This window comes from Triticum dicoccoides, chromosome 2B (genome assembly GCF_002162155.2).
Source record: "Triticum dicoccoides isolate Atlit2015 ecotype Zavitan chromosome 2B, WEW_v2.0, whole genome shotgun sequence".
Lineage (NCBI taxonomy): Eukaryota > Viridiplantae > Streptophyta > Magnoliopsida > Poales > Poaceae > Triticum > Triticum dicoccoides.
In genome coordinates, this window is record NC_041383.1 from 746529145 (window position 1) to 746551471 (window position 22327).

General features: G+C 46.8%; 3 protein-coding genes across 3 annotated transcripts; 1 reads left to right on the forward strand and 2 right to left on the reverse strand.

Annotated features, from left to right (window-relative positions):
• The first annotated feature begins 8033 nt into the window (after window positions 1–8033).
• On the forward strand, window positions 8034–11255 carry LOC119366036 (peptidyl-tRNA hydrolase 2, mitochondrial-like). The gene is made up of 7 exons (XM_037631693.1): window positions 8034–8529; window positions 8636–8694; window positions 9932–9991; window positions 10092–10161; window positions 10603–10672; window positions 10767–10793; window positions 10898–11255. The coding sequence occupies exons 1-7, from the start codon at window positions 8140–8142 to the stop codon at window positions 10945–10947; spliced, it is 726 nt and encodes a 241-aa protein (XP_037487590.1). The 5' UTR covers window positions 8034–8139; the 3' UTR covers window positions 10948–11255.
• Window positions 11256–11450: 195 nt separating this feature from the next.
• LOC119366038 (endonuclease 4-like) lies at window positions 11451–15003 on the reverse strand. Its single transcript, XM_037631697.1, has 8 exons — window positions 14858–15003; window positions 14564–14735; window positions 12670–12762; window positions 12423–12562; window positions 12249–12341; window positions 12105–12175; window positions 11949–12019; window positions 11451–11857 (listed from the first exon to the last, which is right to left on the reverse strand). The coding sequence occupies exons 1-8, from the start codon at window positions 14966–14968 to the stop codon at window positions 11739–11741; spliced, it is 870 nt and encodes a 289-aa protein (XP_037487594.1). The 5' UTR covers window positions 14969–15003; the 3' UTR covers window positions 11451–11738.
• Window positions 15004–16673: 1670 nt separating this feature from the next.
• Window positions 16674–20439, reverse strand: LOC119366037 (endonuclease 2-like). The gene is made up of 8 exons (XM_037631696.1): window positions 20094–20439; window positions 19805–19976; window positions 18237–18329; window positions 17732–17871; window positions 17523–17615; window positions 17371–17441; window positions 17159–17229; window positions 16674–17034 (listed from the first exon to the last, which is right to left on the reverse strand). Exons 1-8 carry the CDS (start codon window positions 20298–20300, stop codon window positions 16913–16915), a joined length of 969 nt encoding a protein of 322 aa, XP_037487593.1. The 5' UTR covers window positions 20301–20439; the 3' UTR covers window positions 16674–16912.
• Window positions 20440–22327: the final 1888 nt, after the last annotated feature.

Consider the following 22327-nt stretch of genomic DNA (forward strand, 5'->3'; position numbering starts at 1 on the left):
TGATTTGCACAAAATTATATATTTCCCGCAAGGCAGCTTGTTTCTTATGAGTAGGGAAATATTTAGCAGAGAAGTAATAAATCATATCCTGGGGACTACGCACACAACCAGGAGCAAGAGAGTTATACCAAGTCTTAGCATCACCCTTTAACGAGAACGGAAATATCTTAAGGATATATAAATAGCGAGACTTCTCATCATGAGTAAATAGGGTGGCTATATCATTCAACTTGGTAAGATGTGCCACAACAGTTTCAGATTCAAGGCCATAAAAAGGATCAGATTCAACTAAAGTAATCATATCAGGATCAACAGAGAATTCATAATCCTTATCAGTAACACAGATAGGTGAAGTAGCAAAAGCAGGATCGGGTTTCATTCTAGCGTTAAGAGACTGCTGCTTCCATTTAGCTAATAATTTCTTAAGATCTTTTCTATCATTGCAAGCAAGAATTTCCATAGCAGCTGTTTCATGCATAACATAACCCTTAGGAACAACAGGTAATACATAATCATTGGGGGGACCTTCATCATCACTATCATCAGTAATAGGATCTTCAGTAATTTCATTCCCCCTAAATCTAGCAAGTTGTTCATCTAGAAATTCACCTAATGGCAAAGTAGTATCACACACAGAAGTAGTTTCATCATGCATAGCACAAGTGGCATCATCAATAACATGCGACATATCAGAATTCATAGCAGTAGCAGGTTTAGGTGTCGCAAGCTTACTAATAACGGAAGGAGAATCTAGTGCAGAGCTAGATGGTAGTTCCTTACCCCCCCCCCCTCGTAGTTGAGGGCAAAATAGTAGTTCGATCGTCTTTCAAGTTCTTCATAGTGATCAATAGATATAAATCCCAAGTGACTCAGAGAATAGAGCTATGCTCCCCGGCAACGGCGCCAGAAATTAGTCTTGATAACCCACAAGTATAGGGGATCGCAACAGCTTTCGAGGGTAGAGTATTCAACCCAAATTTATTGATTCGACACAAGGGGAGCCAAAGAATATTCTTGAGTATTAGCAGTTGAGTTGTCAATTCAACCACACCTGGATAACTTAGTATCTGCAGCAAAGTGTTTAGTAGCAAAAGTGGTATGATAATAATAGTAGCGGTAGCAAAGTAAAGATAAATGTTTTTGGGTTTTTGTAGTAGTTGTAACAGTAGCAACGGAAAAGTAAATAAGCGAAGAACAATATGTGAAAAGCTCATAGGCAATGGATCAATGATGGATAATTATGCTGGATGCGATTCCTCATGCAATAGTTATAACATAGGGTGATATAGAACTAGCTCCAATTCATCAATGTGATGTAGGCATGTATTTCGTAAATAGTCATACGTGCTTATGGAAAAGAACTTGCATGACATCTTTTGTCCTACCCTCCCGTCTTCAGCGGGGTCCTTACGGAAACTAAGGGATATTAAGGCCTCCTTTTAATAGAGAACCGGAACAAAGCATTAGCACAAAGTGAATACATGAACTCCTCAAACTACGGTCATCACCGAGAAGTATCCCGATTATTGTCACTTCGGGGTTGTCGGATCATAACACATAATAGGTGACTATAGACTTGCTAGATAGGATCAAGAACACACATATATTCATGAAAACATAATAGGTTCAGATCTGAAATCATGGCACTCGGGCCCTAGTGACAAGCATGAAGCATTACAAAGTCATAGCAACATCAATCTCAGAACATAGTGGATACTAGGGATCAAACCCTAACAAAACTAACTTGATTACATGGTAAATCTCATCCAACCCATCACCGTCCAGCAAGCCTACGATGGAATTACTCACGCATGGCGGTGAGCATCATGAAATTGGTGATGAAGGATGGTTGATGATGAGAACGGCGACGAATCCCCCTCTCCGGAGCCCCGAACAGACTCCAGATCAGCCCTCACGAGAGAGATTAGGGCTTGACGGCGGCTCCGTGTCATAAAACGCGATGAAACTTTCTCTCTGATTTTTTTCTCCCCGAGACGGTATATATGGAGTTGGAGTTGAGGTCGGGAGGTTTCCAGGGGGTCCACGAGATAGGAGGGCGCGCCCTAGGGGGGACACCCCCCTGTCTCGTGGACAGCCCGTGGGCCCCCTGGCCTTGATTCTTTCACCAAAAAATCTTATTAATTCTGAAAAGTGCCTCCGTGGATTTTCAGGACATTCCGAGAACTTTTCTTTTCTACACATAAAACAACATCATGGTAGTTTTCTGAAAACAACGTCAGTCCGGGTTAGTTTCATTCAAATCATGCAAGTTAGAGTCCAAAACAAGGGCAAAAGTGTTTGGAAAAGTAGATACGTTGGAGACGTATCAGTATGCAAAGGTGCTCCTCTAGATCATGGTATGAAGGCGGCTCCCCTCTTTCTTCGACGTTGCCTCATCGGCGAAGGAGGACAATGGTGGGCGACGTTTGGGCGTGGCACAAGATTCTGCCAACGTGAAATTCTATTTTTACTTCTTGTGAAGTCTTTGATGCAATATTGCAAGACATCTATGTATGTCTTCTGTGATGATCACATGTGTACTCTTTGTAATACGTTTGTCTAATGAAATATATGAGGTTATTTCTAGAAAAAACTATTAGGTTTTTTTGAGCAACAAAAAACAACTATTAGGTATGCTGAGAGCATGACTGGTGTCAAAAACATTTGACAATTTCTAAACTTATCAAAAATTGTCAACTTTTTTTAACTAGAAGAATGCTCGTGTGTTGCAACGGGGCCACATTAACTTTAAGAGTTCAATATTACGACATTGGCGATCTTTTTTACCATCAAATTCTCACACACACTCTCTCCCCCTCCCTCTTCCTCACTCTCTCTCCCTCTCTCTCTCTCTAACACACACACACACATAGCCTATTCTCCCCGCCAATAAGACTTACTCAATTGGCAATAATGTGTGCACTTGTGGTGAGCTTGACTGAACTAATGGATAGTGTGATATATTCTCCAATCATTTAACAATGAAATTTCAGAAATGGGAAGATTATGTAACACCTCAAGTCGTTAGCTATAGTGACCTCCCCCTAATGATGCCATGTCACCAGGCTTGCTAAGCCAAACTGCCACTTGATAAAAATCAAAGCCCAATTCAAATTTAAAATAAAGTCAAATAAATTATTTCGTCAAACAGTAAAAATAAAATGTTCACCATATTCTATAAATTCCACTGATCTTTGACATGTTGAGCCCAACATTATTTGACCCAAAACTTAAATCTTATCAAATTAATAAGAGGTCCAACAGTAGTTAAAATAACTAATTAAATATAAACCTAATTTTATGTATTTCCTTTTGGCCCCAAACTTTTTGTGCCACCTAAAAATATTGTGCTCGAATTGTGTGCATAGTTTCATAATTAACAAAATCCATTTAGGATATAAGAATAAATAGAAAACGGTGTTAAAAAGGAGAAACGGATTAGAATACATTAAAAACCAAAAGGACGATGAAAAAGGGGATTCCCCCTACCCCCGGGCCTTGCCACCGAACCGGCCCAGTGGTCCAGTCCCGAACGGTCGTCTTCTACTGTTCCCCGAGCCCGTCGCTACAGAGCCGGGCTCCCGCCCGACCACCTCCCCAGCATTGAAGGGGAATGGATAAGGGTGACGCCCTGCCTCCCCTGCGCCCATGGCCTCACTCCTCCTCGACGCCCCCTACCAGATCCACTTCTCCTCCTCGCTCGCTCGGTCCCGGTGATCTGGACGAAGTCAGATGCCACGGCCACCATGACCGCCCCCGTCCAGACGGCCACTGCCCTCCCTGCTGGCTAGGAGCTTGTTGAGGAGCTCCGAATGTCTCCGCTACTTCGTCTGCGCAAACGAGATCAAGTCCAGCACCCCCAGATCGACGTCATTGCCGTCTTCCTCAACCTTCGGCCACCGCGATATTGCCGTTCGATCCACGCCGCCCTGAGCTCCCCTGTCTTCCCTAGGGTGCCATTGACACCGCCGTGATCTCCTCTTTCCTTTCCCCAGTTTCCCCTCTCGTTTGGTCTCATTAGGTATTTCGCCGTGGCCGAGAACCGCCGTCCGCCATGGCCATTGCAGGGGTAGCCATTGAGCTCCTCGGATTGACCCCGTGGCACATGCCCCCTCCTATGCGCGCCCATGCCCGAGCCTTCAGCTCTTCCTCCGCGCCCGTGGGGCCACTCCCTCTCTAGCTCTCCATGCCCACACACGTGCCACACCGCGTCCGTCACGCCTACACTCTCGCTGGCTGCGCTCGCCCCATCTGCTGCCGCCTATTCCTTCATTCGCCCCGCTGTCGCACCTCTGCCTCGCGCCGCCTCCTGTCGTGGCCATCTTCTGCCGGCCTCCCCCTCAGCCACGCCGACCGCATCTCTGCCCTCCATCGTCGGCTGCTCGCCTCGCCTGCTGCGTGCTTCTTCCTGCTGCTATGCGCTGCTCTACCACTGGTACGCTGTTGCGCCATGCCCTCGACACCGCCATGGACAAACGTGGCGGAGGGATTGTCAATGGAGTACAAGGAGGAGGTGGCGGAGAAGATGTGGAGAGGCAAGAGGTCTAGGATGGCTTCAGCTGGCTGTGGTGGAGGTGATTATGCGAGAAGGAGCTGGAGCGGAAGGAGAGGTCACAATTGGAAAGAATCGCAAAAAAATCATAACCCGGAGATCTCATTCCAAAAAAATGCTAATATCGATGGAGGGGTGATTTCCTTCAATAGGTGGAAAACATAGGAAATATTGGATGCTATCAAGGTAAGGTAAAAATTTAGAAAAGTTTGGATTTTGAACTGATTTCTATGCAAATGGGGTTTTATTGTTTGGTAACATGATATCAATACCTGCCCGTTTGTGATGTGTCTGATTAGGAAAGTTTGCAAATGTTAAGAAACTATTTATTGGGAGGAAAGTTTGTGACGTGTCTGTTATTTGTTTCCTAAAACAAATTTCACTAATGAGAGAAATCGATTGATTTAGATAAGTTAGGAAAGTTAGATTCAAATCTATTGTTTGTTTCTTAAAAATTTGTTATTTGTTTCCTAAGACAAATTGAACTAATAAAAGGAATCGATTGATATGAATAATTTAAGGAAGTTAGATCCATGATTTGTTATACGTTAGGAAAGTCCTGTTGTAATAAAGAGTGGAGAGAAAAATAAACCGATGGACCAGGATGGGAGGGGGTGGTGGGAGGAGAGACGAAAAAACCAGCGAAAATAAACCGTGAAGACTATTCACCAACTGCTCCATTAGGAGTAGAGAAAATCAATTGATTTAGATAAGTTTGGAAATTTAGATTCAAATCTATTATTTGTTTTTTAAAAATTTGTTATTTGTTTCCTAAGACAAATTGAACCAATAAAAAAAATCGATTGATATGAATAATTTGAGGAAGTTAGATCCGTGATTTGTTATACATTAGGAAAGTCCTGGTTGTAATAAAGAGTGGAGATAAAAATAAACCGATGGACCAGGATGGGAGGGGGTGGTGGGAGGAGAGACGAAAAAAATCAGCGAAAATAAACCGTGGAGACTATTCACCAACTGCTCTGTTAGGAGTAGAGAAAATTGATTGATTTAGATAAGTTAGGAAATTTAGATTCAAATCTATTATTTGTTTCTTAAAAATTTGTTATTTGTTTCCTATGACAAATTGAACCAATAAAAGAAATCGATTGATATGAATAATTTAAGGAATTTAGATCCGTGATTTGTTATACGTTAGGAAAATCCTGGTTGTACTAAAGAGTGGAGAGAAAAATAAATCGATGGATCAGGATGGGAGGGGGTGGTGGGAGGAGAGACGAAAAAACCAACGAAAATAAACCATGGAGACTATTCACCGACTGCTCCATTAGGGCATCTCCAGCCGTTGGCCCCCCAGGAGGGGCAAAAAACCGCCCCCTGGGGGCGCACCGGCGCTAAACCGCGCACTGGGGGCGTGATGCCCCCCAGTCGCGGCGCCCACGGTTAGTCAAAAAAGTCAAACACGGTGCAAAACGACTCAAATTTAACGCAAACATCAGCGAGTTCATTCAAACTCAAACATATTTTACAAAAAAAGAAAAAAAAAACTACGCGGGCTACCCCCGCCGTCTCCCTCGCCGCCCGCCGTCTCCCTCGCCGCCCGCCCACGCGGTTCTACATGCCGAGGAGGCGGTAGAACTGCGTGTAGTCACCGCCGTCATCGTCATCACCGTCGTCGTCGTCGTCGCCGCCTCCGCCGTCCCTGCTGCATCCCTTCCCCGGTTGGCGCGGCGGGTTGGACGTCCGGGGGCGTCGTCGTCGTCGCTGTCGAGGACCACGACGCCGTGCTCGTCCTCGCGCCCATGCTTGCGGGCGGCGATCTCCTCCAGGGCCCGGCGCTGCCGGACCATCTCGTCGCGGAGGTAGTCGTCCCGCGCCCACCGCATGGCGTCCTCGTCGGAGAAGCCGCGCCGGGCTATCTCCTCGTACTCCGCGGGGAGGACGGGCTCCGGCTTGGGCTCGGCAAGGACGAAGCGGCCGGTTGGTGGAGAGGCGTTGGCGCCGCTGGAGCTGCGGGTGCGCGCGCTGACCGGCGTGTCCTGGGGCTCCGGCTTGACAGGGCGGAGGCAGGGCGAGCCGCTGGACGAGGAGGAGGACCCCCCGGTCTCCATGCGCCTCGGGGTCCATGAGATTCCCCGGCGGCGTGAGAAGGAAGGGGGAGCGGGGTACTCCAGGCGCGGCGTATTGCCGCCCTCGATGTGCTCGAGGACAGCCTCCAACGTGCGCTCGGGCACGCCCCACCACAGACGCCGGCCGACGGCGTTGAGCCTGCCGGAGGGCACGACGCCGTTGGTGGCCTCGAGCTGCTCGGCCTGACGGCGGCGAAAGTACGGTTCCCAGAGCGGGCTGTCGGGGGCGTACCGTGGCGCCTTCCTCGCCGCACGCGGCAGGTTCGAGCGGATGCGTGCGATCTCTGCACGCCGTGCCGCGCCGGTCGGTACCGGGGGCACCGGCACGCCGCCCGCGCTGATCCTCCACGTCCCGGGCACCCGCATGTCCGGCGGGACCGGGTACTCGGCCTCGTAAAGGAGGCGAGCCTCGTCTTCGTGAAGATGGCGGCGGCCGAAGCCGTTCGCCGCCGCGCCGTCGCTTGGGAAGCGCTCAACCATGGCTGTGAACTGGGGACGGCGAAAGAGAGGAGAGGAGAGGGAGGAAACGACGGCGGCGGGAGAGTGTGAGTCGCCGAGTGCGCCGGGGCGCTTCATATATAGGCCAAGGCGCGTGTGTCACAGTGTGTACGCGTGGCGGGCGAGGGAGGGCGAGGGACGCGCGTCGTCCGGTCTTCACCGCGCCGCCCGTGAGGCATCAATGGTGCAGGCTGACCGGCGCGGCAGCTTTGGCATTGATTCGCCGCGGGAAACGAGGCGATGAGGACGAGAAGGGCCGAGAAGAGAGCCGTGTCGCTGACGCGGCGGGCCCGCGGCTTTTTCGCGCCAAAACAGTTCGCCCGGCGCCCCCGGGCGCCCCCCAGCGCGCCGGGTTCGGGCTGGGTCCGCCGACGCTGTTTTCGGCCCAAGCCGGCGAAAATCGGGCTCCTGGGGGCGCGACTGGGCCGTTTTTTCAGCGTCGGCGCGAAAAAAACGCCTGGGGAGGCCTTCCTGGGGGCGCGGCTGGAGATGCCCTTAGGAGTAGAGATAAAAATGTACAAAGACAGACGCTCACATACACACGTATGCTCAGTCATATGAATCACGCGCGCACGCCATATCCCTATGAGAAGTCTTGAAAAATAGACAAATATGAGTTGGTAGTCAAATCAATTCAATTGTTAGCCAATTATAGTGTAAAAATATAGTACTATATTTGTTAGCTAATTTTCTAGTTTGCCTAAATATTAGCAAACCAAGCAGCGTCGAGCGCTCGCTGTCAAAACGAAAAAAAAACGAGCGTCGAGCGCTCAATTGCAAATTGCAAATTCCCAATCGATCAACGCGGCGCGTTCACCAAACCACGCGGCTGGGCAGAACACACCCACTGAACCGTGGGCCCCGCGTGTCAGCTTCACCTCGCCAAAACCACCAATCCCCAAACCCCACGGTGTCGTAGCACCCAAACCACCTCCCACTCCTCTCTCCCCTACCCCTCGCTCCATCGCCCCGCCGCCGCCGCCACCGGCGACGGCGACCCCGATGGGCGCCACCACCTCCGTCCTCTCTCTCCCCGTGGCCGCCTCCTTCCCTGGCGCGGCCACCGCTATCGCGGGCGCCGCCGGCTGCTTCGCCCTCGGCTACTTCCTCGCCCTCGCCCGCTTCCCCATCCACGCCGCCGCCGCCCCCGACTCTGGCGACGACGATTCCGAGGACGACTCGGACGAAGATGATGACGAAAATTCCGGCCGCGCCCGGCCGGCGAAGCGAGCCGCCGGGCGGAAGCGGACCGGGCTCAGGCTGCTGTTCTGGTCCCGAAACGTGGTGACCAAGTCCGACTCCGCCAGGGAAGCCGAGAGGGCGCAGGTCCAGACCGCCTCCGCCCCCCTGGAGATCGAAAACCTCGCCAAGATAATAGAGGATTTCAAGATGGTATTGGAGTTTCTAGCCAACGCTTCGTCCCTTTACTCGGTTTTGGGCGTTTTTCATGTTGGGGGGAGAATGGGAAATTACTCGGTTGATTTTGTTGCTGGTGCAGGTGCTTGTGGTGAGAAACGACCTGAAGATGGGAAAGGGGAAAATCGCTGCGCAATGCAGGTAACACATTTCAGTATCAGGATTGGCTAAGAATAGAAACTTACTAGATGGGGAACCGATGTCGATGGTTAACACAGAGTGATGAAATGGTCAGTGTATCATGTTGTTAAGAGTTGATGTCTAGTTAAGTGTGCCCATGTTTGCAACAGGAGATATTGGGCTGACATACCTATTTGGCACTTTAGATTGTTGTTAGAGCTGATCATGACACATTTTTATGAGCTCAAACTGAACAAGGATTATAACGTAGACAAAATTTTCCTTTCTGTCAATATGGGTGTTTTTCTGGAATGAAAGCAGTTGCACACACGAATTGGTCATGCCAAAGCCATGTGGCAATCTGTTATTTTTCTTCCTGCTAGTTTTCTATGAACGTGTGTCTGCTAAGTGCTAATGGTACGTGTCATGCCCTTAGAATTATCCTGCAGCTGTAGCACACAATTCATGACTGCGATCGGTATTCTTCACATCTTACTCTTATCTTATGTAAAAATAATTGTTGGGGTGTAGGGTGTGATGGAATGGAAGACTATTTTGGTTTGGCCTGATGCCCAAACCAGGTAGCTGCCTCACTTAATTCCAAATTCGCAATTGCCATTTGTTTTGAAAAATAGATGGCAGTATTTTCCATAACACTTGAGCCAGCTGGCATTCTTCATCCAGGACGATCAGTCGATCACCTGTATTCGGTCCTCCCAAAAACAAAGGCAAATTTTATTATGGTTGCATAAATGCTTATTGCAGTAGAACTTTTGCAATGCCCAGATGTTGATCTTTGTACTCATGCCAACCAGCCAATATATTTTCTGTCAGATTTCATTGACCAGACAGCAAGGGAGCACTCTAGTTACCAAAGCAACTTGTTGTCAACCCTTATGATGGCATTCGCCAATCCGCATTGTGACTACTCGTCTATAACTAGAAACAGTTAACCTAACATGCTAACACTAGTTGGTTGTTTGAACTCAGCAAGATTATTCAACATATTTGAGCATTGGCAGATGTGCTGCAGAAATGATATTCAGTTAATCGCAGTCTTACATTTGTTTTGGCAAGGAAGCATGTGGAGCATCTCAACTACGGAAGCATGCATATCTTTGCTTCCGAGTGTGTAAATGATCAGTTTTAGAAGTGGATGAGTTATCACGCTTTATTGTACTACGTTTTCATTATTTTTAGCGTATGGGAGTGGTGTGCCTAATTATGGTTGTTTCTTTCCTCTTTTCTGTTTGCTCAGCCATGCAACACTGGGCTTGTTTAAGAAACTCCAACAGAGAGCACCAAAGTCATTACGAAGGTATCATTATCAGTAGCTACTTCTGCTGTTCGTCCTAGTGTGGCACAGAGATGGTAAAAAGGAAAGAAAATTCATTTACTCTTCATTTACTCTTTTGCAGATGGGAGAGGTGTGGTCAAGTCAAGGTGGTTGTGAAAGTAGAAAGCGAGGAAGATATGCTGGTTTTACAAGTAAGTATTCTGCCTTGTTGGGCACTGGCACATTAATTTCGAAAGTACCTTGGGGTTATCTAGAGATAGTAACCCAGAGAAAAAGGCGCATGGACAAAAGCAGTCATTTAATATTTTGCTCTTATCAGATAACATTTAGTAATAAAAAGCTTCTTTTAAAGAGTTCTCAGAGGAATTAAAATAGCAGAAATATTAATGAGAAACTGGACATTTTGTAGGTGAATATGTCCTGGCCTGAAATAGCTGCAATAATTTATTCCTTCCCCCATATTTTAGAAAAAAAAAAGGAAACATTTGATTCTTACTTGGCCTTATCCTCCGGTTTCTCTTTGTAGATAAATCATTTGGTTAATCTCTTACTGTATTTAAAACGAAATGAACTTATCATTTGGAACAGTGTTATTTTTGTCCCATCACATTTAAGCCAACTTTTGGGTGCAGGGGAGAGCAAAATCTATGAATCTGCCAACTCACATTACCATTGATGCTGGAAGGACACAGATTGCACCTAGTGAGTTATTTAATCTTCATCTACACACATCCAGTTCAATTCTGTCTGTTTATGTCTTGATAAATTGATTTATTTTTGTCTTGCGATCCTGTAGATTCCAGAACAGTCATGGCTATTCTTGGTAAGTTACATGCATGATTTTCACAGTGTATCATATTTTTCAGAATTTGTGGGCTTGTAGTGAGCCGATATCCCGCTGCTGATTGTACTGTTTCATTTGAGCAGGGCCGGCTGACATGGTAGACGATGTCACTGGTGGTCTGAAGCTCTTATGACATGACTTCAACATCCTCAAACATACGAGTTAAAAGAGCAATGCTGGAATTTCGCAAGCTATGATACTTCCACTGGTCTCCTGCTGAAGAATGAGCCTTGGCTTTGTTGGTTTACTTGATATCGTTCTTCCAGGATTTGTTCGGAAGGAGGTTTTGTCCACTTTTTACTTGTATCGACGACTGCTGTCTTTGGAGACCTCTGATTTAAGTAAATTTTCACTGGATTTGGGGCTGAGTAGTTAATGAACCGTTCATTCCATCTGTAGCATACAAATCTGAAAAAGGATAAATGTGGTGTTTCCCTTCCATGAACTATCTGAACTCCTTCATCGAAACAAAAAACGGAAAAAGAAAAACTATCTGAACTCTCTTGTCTGATTTTGCACACTCGATGCAAGCCTGGATTAATTCCACATTTTTCTTCGTTAACTCGGAGTTTAGCCGGGCATTTTGCTTGCAATAGAATAAAAACCGTTCCATCCAACTGGTTCTCAACATGACTCTGATGTAACAAAATGGTTACAACACATGGAAGTAGTAGATCACAATCGTACTTATACTGAAAATGAAGAGGGTACAATACAATACAATGGTGTTAATCAATACACCACCATACACGTACGTTCATACAGATACAACGATTTGCTGCAGCAGCGACTCGGAGCCGCTTTGCTGGATGGATATATAACAAATATAATCGCGAATTCGTGATTTCTGGCGAAGCTATAACATGGTCAGACAGCAGCACAGGATGACATTCTTCTTCATTAATTTCAACGAGATTGCATCCATCAGATGCTCTGCAGCCTGCCGTTCCGGCTGAAGATCCGGTTGAGGATGGCCGCCAGCCTGACGCCGCCCTGAGCGATCCTCTTCTCAACGACCGGCAGCGCCGCGGAGTAGTACTCATCTGCAGTTCAGTTTCAACAAAGGTCTCATCGCGCTCGTTCCAAAGGAATGATAATTGTAGTCCTATTGATTGATCTCGTACAGTAGAGTACCTCCTAAGGCGGAGTCCTGCTTGACGCCCTTGTACGCGTCGCAGGCGAGCGCCGCACTCTCCTGAGCGTACCTGCACTCATTTCAAGCCGTCAGCCTCTGAACATGTATCCAGTTTTGCAGCTGGAATAGATCATGGTGATGACTGGTGAGCCTACTTGTCAGCGCAGGTGGTCTTGGTTTTGCTGCGGCACGCCTCCCACTGCTTCTCCTCGCCGGACCAGTCCTTCTGCAAGAGATGAGCATAATCACAACTTACTCACCAAAAAAAAAAAAAAACCCTGCAGGAATTGGTAACTTACAGTGATGTTACGCTGGATGGCCTTGATCATGGTGTCCTGGTCTTTGCCGTAGAAGTCCTTCATGGCCTGCTCGATGACGTCCACGTCCCACACCTAGTGATTATATAGACGGGTAGTAAGCAAATGAATCATCGTGGATGGAGCTGAGACTGTCAGTGGTGGTACGTTACGTACGTGGTGCAGGTTGCTCTTCCTCCTGTACCAGCGGACGAGGATGGTGTTGCCGCCGAGGTCTTCCACGTGGCCGCAGTGCAGCGGCTGGTGCACGTCGCCCACGAAGTGGGCCAGGAACATCAGGCTCTCCGTCCGATCATCTGGACGAGGATACACATACCAGTGATATATCGAAAATCTCTTCTGACTGGTATGGCAAAGGGTGGCGGCGTACTTGTACTACTGTATGTATAGTAGTACTACTTACATGGGCTGGACGGGTCCTGGAGCGCGGCGGTGTAGTTGTTGATGGCTCCCACCACGCACGCGTCCTTGTTCCCCTTGGCGTCGTGGCAGTCCCCTGCCCAAAACCAGCAGGAGCATCCAAGCATTTCACATGACATAATAACGAGACCAAGTGCAGAAATCAATTTGGATGAGATCTTGTGTTAGGCTTTATTGTGTTGGGCTTTCTAGCTGTCCTTGCTCGTGAAACTCTACGACTGTTACATTAGCTCCTTGACGGCATCAACGATTGCTCAGGCAAACGCGCCGTGCATGCATGCATGCCCCCTTGAGCGGGTGACCTGGGGCATAACCCCCTTGCCCAATCACACGAGCAAACCTATACTCGATTGCATGCCACCGTCCAGTCAAGCTAATAATAACTCGCCCCAAATGAGAATATTCCTTCTCCATCAGAGAGGGAAACTGCCGGCCTTCTTATCTGAACGAATGATGATGATGCAGTTACACTCACCACACACACGGATAGGTTGGTTGCTTCAGTAGCAGCTGGACGCACGCTAGGCAGTTTTAAGAAAAGGTGTCTCTGGAAAACACGGTTTTTTTTTAAATGTTTGTAATTGTCACATGAAACATTCAGAATTTTTTGTTTCCTAAAACATGGCAAATTTAGAAAAATTATAATGGTCACATGGAAATTACAAATTTATTTTCTACAACAAGGCAAATCTACAAAAAAATTGTAATGTTCACATGGCAAGTTTAGGAGTTTTGTTCTACGAAACATGACAACATTATTTTTGGAAATATGTAATGGTCGCATGGCAAATTTACGATTTTTAGCTCCTTAAAACATGAAAAATCAAGTATACAAACTTTGGTCCCAAAATGACGGCAAATTTAGAAATTTAGAAAATGGTTGTACTGGTCACATGGCACTTTCGCTCCCAAAATTATGGCAAATTTAGATATTTTTTTAATATTCACATGGTAAATTTAGGAACTTTCTCTATGTAAAGCATATCAATTTTTGAAAATATTTGTTCTTATCACATGGAAAATTTATTATCTGCGTAATTGCAACTCCACCCCCCACCCCCCTAGTTTTTTTATGCCATGACAACTTCTATATGTTTTGTGCATGAACTCTTTTTTTTAACCATAGAATGCAACCGTATAACCCCATGTCATCTATACATACATCATCATCATTTTTACAAAATTCATTCTATAATTCACGGAAGATATATAAATTTGTAGTACTGGTCATATGGAAACTCTACAATTGTTTTGCTCTCTAGATCATGACTAATGTAGCCAAAAAAATAAAAAAAAAACCCAATGTAGCCAAAAATTACTATTTTGTGTTTGCTAAAACTATGGCAGTTCGTAGACATTTTGTAATCGCCACATGCCAACTTCAGATAATATGTTCTACACAATCATGTGAACTTTTACAAATGTATTTACCGGTCACATAACAACTTTAGAATTTTTTGTACTGCTCACATGGCAATCTTTTTGTAAAGTTCACATGGAAACTTCATGTAGATTTTGTACACCATAGATCAGGTAGCGTGGTAAGGATGAAGAAACAGATAGGGGCGGGGGATTTGCTTGATGCACAAACCGCGCAGCGCGTGAACGGTTAGTCGCATTGGGATCTTGGGAGAGCGATCGATGCACCCTATTAGCATCCTTTTTTTGGAGCTAAAAGTAAAACCAAGTGCTTTATGCCGTAAGGATAAAACTAAGCAACAGCTGAGATTGTGTAGATGCATCGTGCATGCATGGTACTAGGCAGATTTGGAGCAAGCATGACTGCATGAGAGAGAGAGGGAGGGAGGGAGGGAGAGAGAGAGAGAGAGAGAGAGAGAGAGAGAGAGAGAGAGAGAGAGAGAGAGGCGGGTTCGTACTGGCGTAGCTGAACTTGCAGTCTTTGGGGGTGTCCGCAAAATGCAAGGGGCTCGACCACCGGTACCGGAAGCGCTGGTTGTCCGCCCACGAGCACACCTCCGCGAGCTCGCCTTTAGCCGACGACGGGAGGAGAGCCTTCACCCCCGCCAACGCTTCCTTCGTCAGGAAACCCTGCAATGATAAACATCATGAGCTGAGTTGACCTCTACGGCCGGCGCCGGTGAAAACTGAAAACAGATGGAATCGATCACTAGTGCTGGGGCCAGACGACGGGTCGGTGGTGGTTTACGTACGTCGGCGATCTTGCAGGTCATGTAGTGGCCCTCCTTGCCCCACGCCTGCGCCGCTGGGGCTCCCACCGCCGCCGCGACCAGGACGACGTGAAGCAGCAGCAGCAACCCCATCGTCCTAGCTTAGCTCTCTTTCTTCGTGTCTTGTAGTTGTGTTGCTCTCCGTCTTGTCTCTACCTTGTGTGTGTAGGGCTTCCCTATTTATACAAACAACCACCGGCCAACCCATGGCCGCGTTCTGTTTTTGTCTTTTTTTTTTCAAAAAAGGGACTCCCCAGTCTCTACATCAGAACGATGCATACGGCCACATTTATAGAAAAATAAGGATGTTCAATAAGGTCTTAAAGTCTGAAAACAAATAAATGGCTAGCTCACAAAGAGCCACAACGCCAAAAACAAAAGGACCAAAAGCCACAACCGGCCGGCATAACAAAGATAGGTAAACCAATCGCCTATCCTATTACATGACCGTCATCCAAACCGGTTCAAGATATCCCGCGCTACCGTCTCCCACCGGACAGATCCAGTAACCAAACGCTCCCTGACCTCCGTCGGAGTGAGTAAGGACCACATACGGATCAACGCAGTAGCTCAGAATAAAACCTGCGAAAAATGAATAGTTGTTGTTCTTTTAAAAGCCAAATCATTTCTGCAATTCCAAATTGCCCATAACAACGCACATACTCCTACGCGAATGTGTCTAGCTGTTTCGGACTCTATCCCAACAAGCCACGTTCCAAATAACGAACTGACCGAATTCGGAGGAGTAATGTTAAAGGCAATTTGTACCGTGAGCCACAACACTCTCGCCAACGGACAATCAAAGAAGAGGTGTTTGATAGTTTCGTCCCGATCACAGAAACTACACCTAGTAGATCCTGTCCAGTTGCGCTTAACCAAATTATCCTTTGTTAAAATGACTTGTTTATGTACAAAGCACATAAACACTTTAATTTTCAAAGGAACCTTGACTTTCCATACATGTTTGGAACTAGGAATAACACTAGAGTTGATCACATCGATATACATCGACTTGACTGTGAATTCTCCAGACCTAGTAAGCTTCCAACACAACTGATCGGGCTGATGAGCTAGCTGAACCTCCATCAGTCTACTCACCAGATGAAGCCATGCTTCCCACCGGTCGCCAATAAGCATCCTCCTAAACTGAATATTAAGGGGAATGGACTGCATAATCGTTGCAACCAGAGCATCACATCGCTGAACAATACGATATAGGGATGGATACCTGCTTTTTGTCTGAACTGGTAGCATTTATTTACTAACATTAGCAGCAAAATACTCTATATATAGTATAGTTTGAACTGGTAACAGGAAAATACTCTATATATGGTGTCAAGCTATTGATATTAAAGTGGAACTAAAGCTTCTTATGGGGATATATATAGTTTGTATGCTGCGTCCTGTGTGTGAAGAGCTTATGAATATAGATAATGGATGTGTTTGGTTGCCTCTATAGAGCCCAATCAGATCGGCCCAAAACGAAATTGAGTTGTTTGTTTGCCTGCATTCACTATTTGACTTGCATAACACGAACTTTAAAGCAACCCTCAGCCAGGCCGTTAGGAACCACCGATTCGGCCGTTTCCCGCCAGCCAGGCTCGGGCGATGCAAGGGAAGAGAACGCAGCGCTGAGCTTATGCGACCACAGAGATGGCGCAAACTCGCACGTCTCTCCAACTCTGGATGCAAGGCTGGGTTAGTGCCACGTTTTTTCTGAGTTTGCTTGAACAACAAACCAATCTATCCAACAGGTACTAATGTACACATACTTTGATGTAAGAAAATAGCCTTACAATCACAAGAAGGTTAGATAACTAGTATTATCCCACGGAGGAAATGAAGATGATACAATGGTGTCAATAAATACAACACCATATGCATGCATAGATACATACATGCATACATACAAATACAAATGATTTGCCGCAGCAGCAGCGAGTCTAAGCCGCTTTGGTGGACTGATAACAAATTCAATCGTGAATTCGTGATTTTTGTGTAGCCGCTTCCTTAATTTCTACTACTACAGTATATCAATCAGATGCTCTGCAGCCTACTATTCTTCCCACTGAAGATCTGGTTAAGGATCACCGCCAGCCTCACGCCCCCCTGAGCGATCCTCTTCTCGACAACCGGCAGCGCCCGGAAGTAATAGTCGTCTGCAGTCCAGTTTCGAAAAGATCTCGTCACACTTGTTGCAATAGAACTACCATAACCAACCACTAATCAAGTTTACACAAGAAACACATGGTTTTAGTCCTATTAATCTCGTACAGCGCCTACCTCGTAAGGTGTCGCCTTGCTCGACGCCCTCGTACGCGTCGCAGGCCAGCAATGCGCTCTCCTTGGCGTACCTGCATTCGACCATTCTCAGCCGTCAGACCCAGCCGCTGAATATATACAAGTTTATACTTTCCTCTAAAAAATGTACAAGTTTATACAAGTTCAGTTTTGCAGTTGGATTGGCTCATCATCATCGTGATCTCGGAGCTTACTTTTCGGCGCAGGTGATCTTGGTTTGGCTGCCGCACGCCTCCCACTGTTTCTCCTCGCTGGACCAGACCTCCTGCAGGACATCAACGTAGTGAGGGATTACTCGGGCTGAAATTAAGCTGAGGCGATGGACTGCAATTGGTAGGTAGCTTACGGTGATGTTGCGCTGGATGGCCTCGATCATGGTGTCCTGGTCCCTGTTGTAAAAGTCCTTCATGGCCTGTGTGATCACGTCTGAATCCCACACCTAGTTTGGAAAGACAGCAGCAACGTTTGATTAGACAGTGAACAGTTAATACAGATCGATCAGTGGGTCTAACAAGTCTAAATGGTGATCGATCGGAAACTGTCAGTGGTACGTACGTGGTGCAGGTTGCTCTTCCTCCTGTACCAGCGGAGTTTGATGGTGTTGCCGCCGAGGTCGTCCACGTGGCCGCAGTGGAGCGGCTGGTGCACGTCGCCCACGAAGTGCGCCAGGAACATCAGGCTCTCCGTCCGATCATCTGCACGTGTACGTCCTATGCTCAGTACACAATACCATGCGAGCGGAAAATGATACGACGTACACGTACTGTACTACCCCCTCCGTTTACAAATATAAGATTTTTTTTGATATTTTAGTATCAACTATATACAAACTGAAATGAATGAACAAACACAATAAAACACGTCTATATACATCAAACTGAGAAAAAAGTTACATTACAACATACTCCCTCATACATTCTCTTTTATCCATTTTGATTACAAGTATTTCCGGACGTCTAGATACATTCTCTTTTATCCATTTTGATGACAAGTATTTTCGAATGGAGGGAGTACTAAAACATCGGAATGAGTAATATTTGTGAACGGAGAGAGTACTTACACGGGCTGGAGGGGTCCTCCAGCGCGGCGGTGTAGTTGTTGATAGCTCCTACCACGCACACGTCCTTGTTCCCCTTGGTGTCGTGGCAGTCCCCTGCCCAAAATCAAAATCAGTAGGGGCATCGAAGCATGACATAAGACAGGTGCAGAATTCTGGATTTTTTTTCTTCTTCTTCTCCTTGCGTGTAATAAAAAGAACGTATTTACGTGCCGGGCTTTATTTGTTGTTGTTCTTGCTTGTGAAACTCTAACATGTGAAACATTAGCTTGTCGTGCATGCCCTCTTACTCTCTCAGTCGGCCGCTCAGGAGGGCGTGCTACTTGTTGAAAAGGTGCTAATATTTCCAGCTCTACTAACTTCCCTGCCCAAGCAAACCTATATACGTAGGCCTTGTATACAATGCAAGGTGCATAAAAAAATAAACCCATTTTTCTTAAGTATCAATACTTATTTATAGAGTATATATAGAGACTTAATTAGACACCTCTTGTGTAAAGATAAATACTGCTACTTGAGAAAAACTCGGTTTACTTTCCCAAACACCTCCCCTTGCCTTTAGGCGGGCCAGGCATGTCACCGTCCGGTGAAGCTGATAATGACTCGCCCCAAATAATAGACGAGAGACCCAATCCATCAAAGAGGGCGACTGTTGGCATATGCCGGCCTTTTTATCTGAACGATGATGGTGCAGTTAGCTGTAACCGCAACTGACCAAACAGACGGACTGGTTGCTGCTCAGTCTTTCGAAGGAGCTCATAGGGGAGGGTATGTGTGTGTGCGTTCATAAGGATAAGTGTATGCGCGTATATATGAGCGCTTGTGTCTGTACTGATGCTAAAAGAAAAATGGACCAGTTGCTTCAGTAGCATTTTTTTTGCGGAAAAACTTTCAATCTATTCATCTTCAATCATGGCAGTACAACGAATACCAGAAATAAAAATTACATCCAGATTCGTAGACCACCTAGCGACGAGTACAAGCACCGAAGCGAGCCGAAGGCGCGCAGCCGTCATCGCCTCTCCATCGCCGGAGCCGGGCACAATTTGTTGTAGTAGACAGTCGGGAAGTCGTCGTGCTAAGGCCCCATAGGACCAGCACCCCAGAACAGCAACCGCCGCCGATGAAAAATAACGTAGATCGAAAGCATCCAAACCGAAGACACACGAACGTAAACGGACAACGACGAGATCCGAGCAAATCCACCAAAGATAGATCTGCGAGACACCTCCACACGCCCACCAACGATGCTAGACGCACCCCCGAAACGGGGGCACGTAACGTGAGCACGGCAAATAACGTGTCGGGATGGACCTCTAATTAAGCACGTATGGGTTCAAAGTCAAAGCGCGCCTTAACCTCCGATCGCGACATGCCGCTGTCACTAGGGCAGTAAAAAAAATCTAAACAAGTTTTTCTTCTTCTGTGAGTTACAAAAATAAGTGTTTTTTTTCGCTGTGTGCATGGGTGAAACCTAGAAACAGCTGAAATTGTAAATGGAGGCATGCATGCATGGCTGGCAGGTTGGTTCTGATTCAGAACAAGCATGATGCATGGTAGAGCGTACGTACTGGCGTAGCTGAAGTTGCAGTCGCCGGGGGTGTCGGCGAAGTGGAGGGGGCTGGACCACCGGTACCGGAAGCGCTGCTTGTCCGCCCACGCGCACACCTCCGCGAGCTCTCCGTCGGCCCACGACGGCAGGAGCTCCTTCACCGCCGCCGACGCCTCGCTCGTCAGGAAACCCTGCACGAAGAAAAAAATTCAGTTCATTTCAGCTTACCCAGCTAGCTCTACGTCATAGATATGTACAGTAGAATCGATCGATCGCGTCGGACGACGATCGGCGGGTGGCTCGCGTACGTCGGCGATCTTGCAGGTCATGTAGTGGCCCTCCTTGCCCCACGCCTGCGCCGCTGGGGCCCTCGCCGCCGCCGCGACCAGGAGCACCTGAAGCAGCAGCAGCAACCCCATCCTACCTTTGCTCGAGCTTACTTTGCTCTCTCTCTCTGCCTCTTCGTGTCTTTCTGTAGTGTTGTGTAATTGTGTTGCTTTACTTCCTTGTCTCATGTACTGCTCCCATATTTATACAGACGGCCACCGGCCAACCGACGGCCGGGTTTTGGACTTGGAAGATTCCTTGTTCTGATCCGCGATGCTTTTATGACCGGAGGAGTTTGAAGCCTTCAAGGGAGCGGTACTTCCATTCCATGTGAGACTAATGGATGGGGTTGGTTGCGCCTCCCCCCAGCTTTGCAGCCATGATGTGCAACTATGTCGCCGTGTTTCACATGTGCAGCACGCAACAAACTCTGGTCGCCATCCGCTAGCTCCGCGGCAAAGGGCGGCCGATCTGCCGTCGTCCAGACACGTGTCAACACCTGCGAGCTGGCCTAGACAATCCTCTCCTCAAGAACCCACATAGCTAAGAAGATTTTTTTTTTCTCTCGAGTGTGGTACTTTTTGGAAAAGAAGGCTCACCCGGCCTCTGCATTTGAAAAATGCATGCAGCCATATTATTAATAAAAAGTTCAAAAAATAACAAGATCTTAGCTCCATTATAGCTCGCAAGAGGAGCGAAAACAAAAACAAAGAGAACTCAATGCCACAACCGGCAGGATAATAGGACTAAAGCACTAGACGCCTATTCAATTATGAGCCGACCATCCAAACCGGTTAAATATAGCCCGTGCTACCATCTTTCACTTGGGGCACCCAGTAACCAAAAGCTCCCTGGATTCCATAAGAGTGAGTAAGGACCACGTACGGATCCATGCTGTAGCTCTAAAGATGACCTGCAAGAATGTTAAAAAATGTTGTCTGTTAAAGACCATACCATTTATGCAGTTCCATATAGTCCAATGAAGCGCACATATTTCAATCCGAATATGAGACACAGTAAGTAGATCAACTCCAGCTAGCCAGCTCCCAAATAACGCTTCAATAGTAGTTGGAGGATTAATGTTAAAGACTATTGTAAGTGCATCTAGTACCACCCCTAGTTGGTTTTGGAGTATTGACGGCAAACATGGTTGAGGGACTAATGTGTTTGTGAGAATTGCAGGATAACACAGGTAGTTTCCCTCATTGATTCGGTTTACCTATCAGAGATGACCCCTAAAAATGTGTGAAGACAATGGTGGTTCGTGAAGACATTCACGACGAAGATTATGACGCGTGAAGCTATTCACTTGAAGACTATGGAGTGCGTATACAGATTTGTTTCGTAGTTTCCTTTTTCTTCTTATTGAGTCATAGGAACCACCGTACTGTTAAGTGGGGTCCAAGTGAACAAAGTCAGAGTAACTGACGTGATGCTCAACCAAATCCTATATCTTCGAGCGAAGACAATGAGAGCAAATCTTATCCAGAGCTGGATGAGTCAGCTTTGCTTGTAGCCCAAGCCAAGGTGCCGCGTGTGTTTAAAATCTGACCATTGGACACATGTCAATTCCTTAGTGACACAGGGTCATTTTGGACAAATTAGGTCAGGTTGCCTCCTGGCTATAAATATCCCACCCCCTACACCATAAATTGGTGGTCGTTCAGAGTTAGTGCACGACTTTTGTGTTTGAGAGCAACCCACCTCCAAAGCATTTTAGAGAGAAATCCTTGCGAGGACAAAGCCCAAAACACCCAGAGCCAAAGAGTGTTAGGCATCACTGAAGTCTTTCTATCCGCGTGATATGAAGACTTATTACACTTGAGGACTGTGAATCCTCCAGCCGGTTAGGCGTCGCGTTCTAAGCATCCAAGAGTCATTGTGGATTGCCGGTGAACAAAATCTGTGAAGGTTTGGAAGTCTACCTTGAAGACTTACCAAAGTGATTGGGCGAGGACTGGGTGTCCTTAGCTCAAGGGGAATAAGGTGAAGACACGGTCTTCTGAGTTAAATCTCAGCCTCCCTAACCAGACGTACAGTTGTCACAGCAACTGGAACTGGTCTACCAAATCCTTGTCTTCGTCAAGCTTCTGGTTCTATCCTCTACTCTCCTTACTTTACAGTTGTCTTCGTGAAGTCATTGCTTACTTGTCTAATTTGTTTGACTTCACACTATGAAGACTATTATCTGTTTAGCTTCATACTATCTACCTTT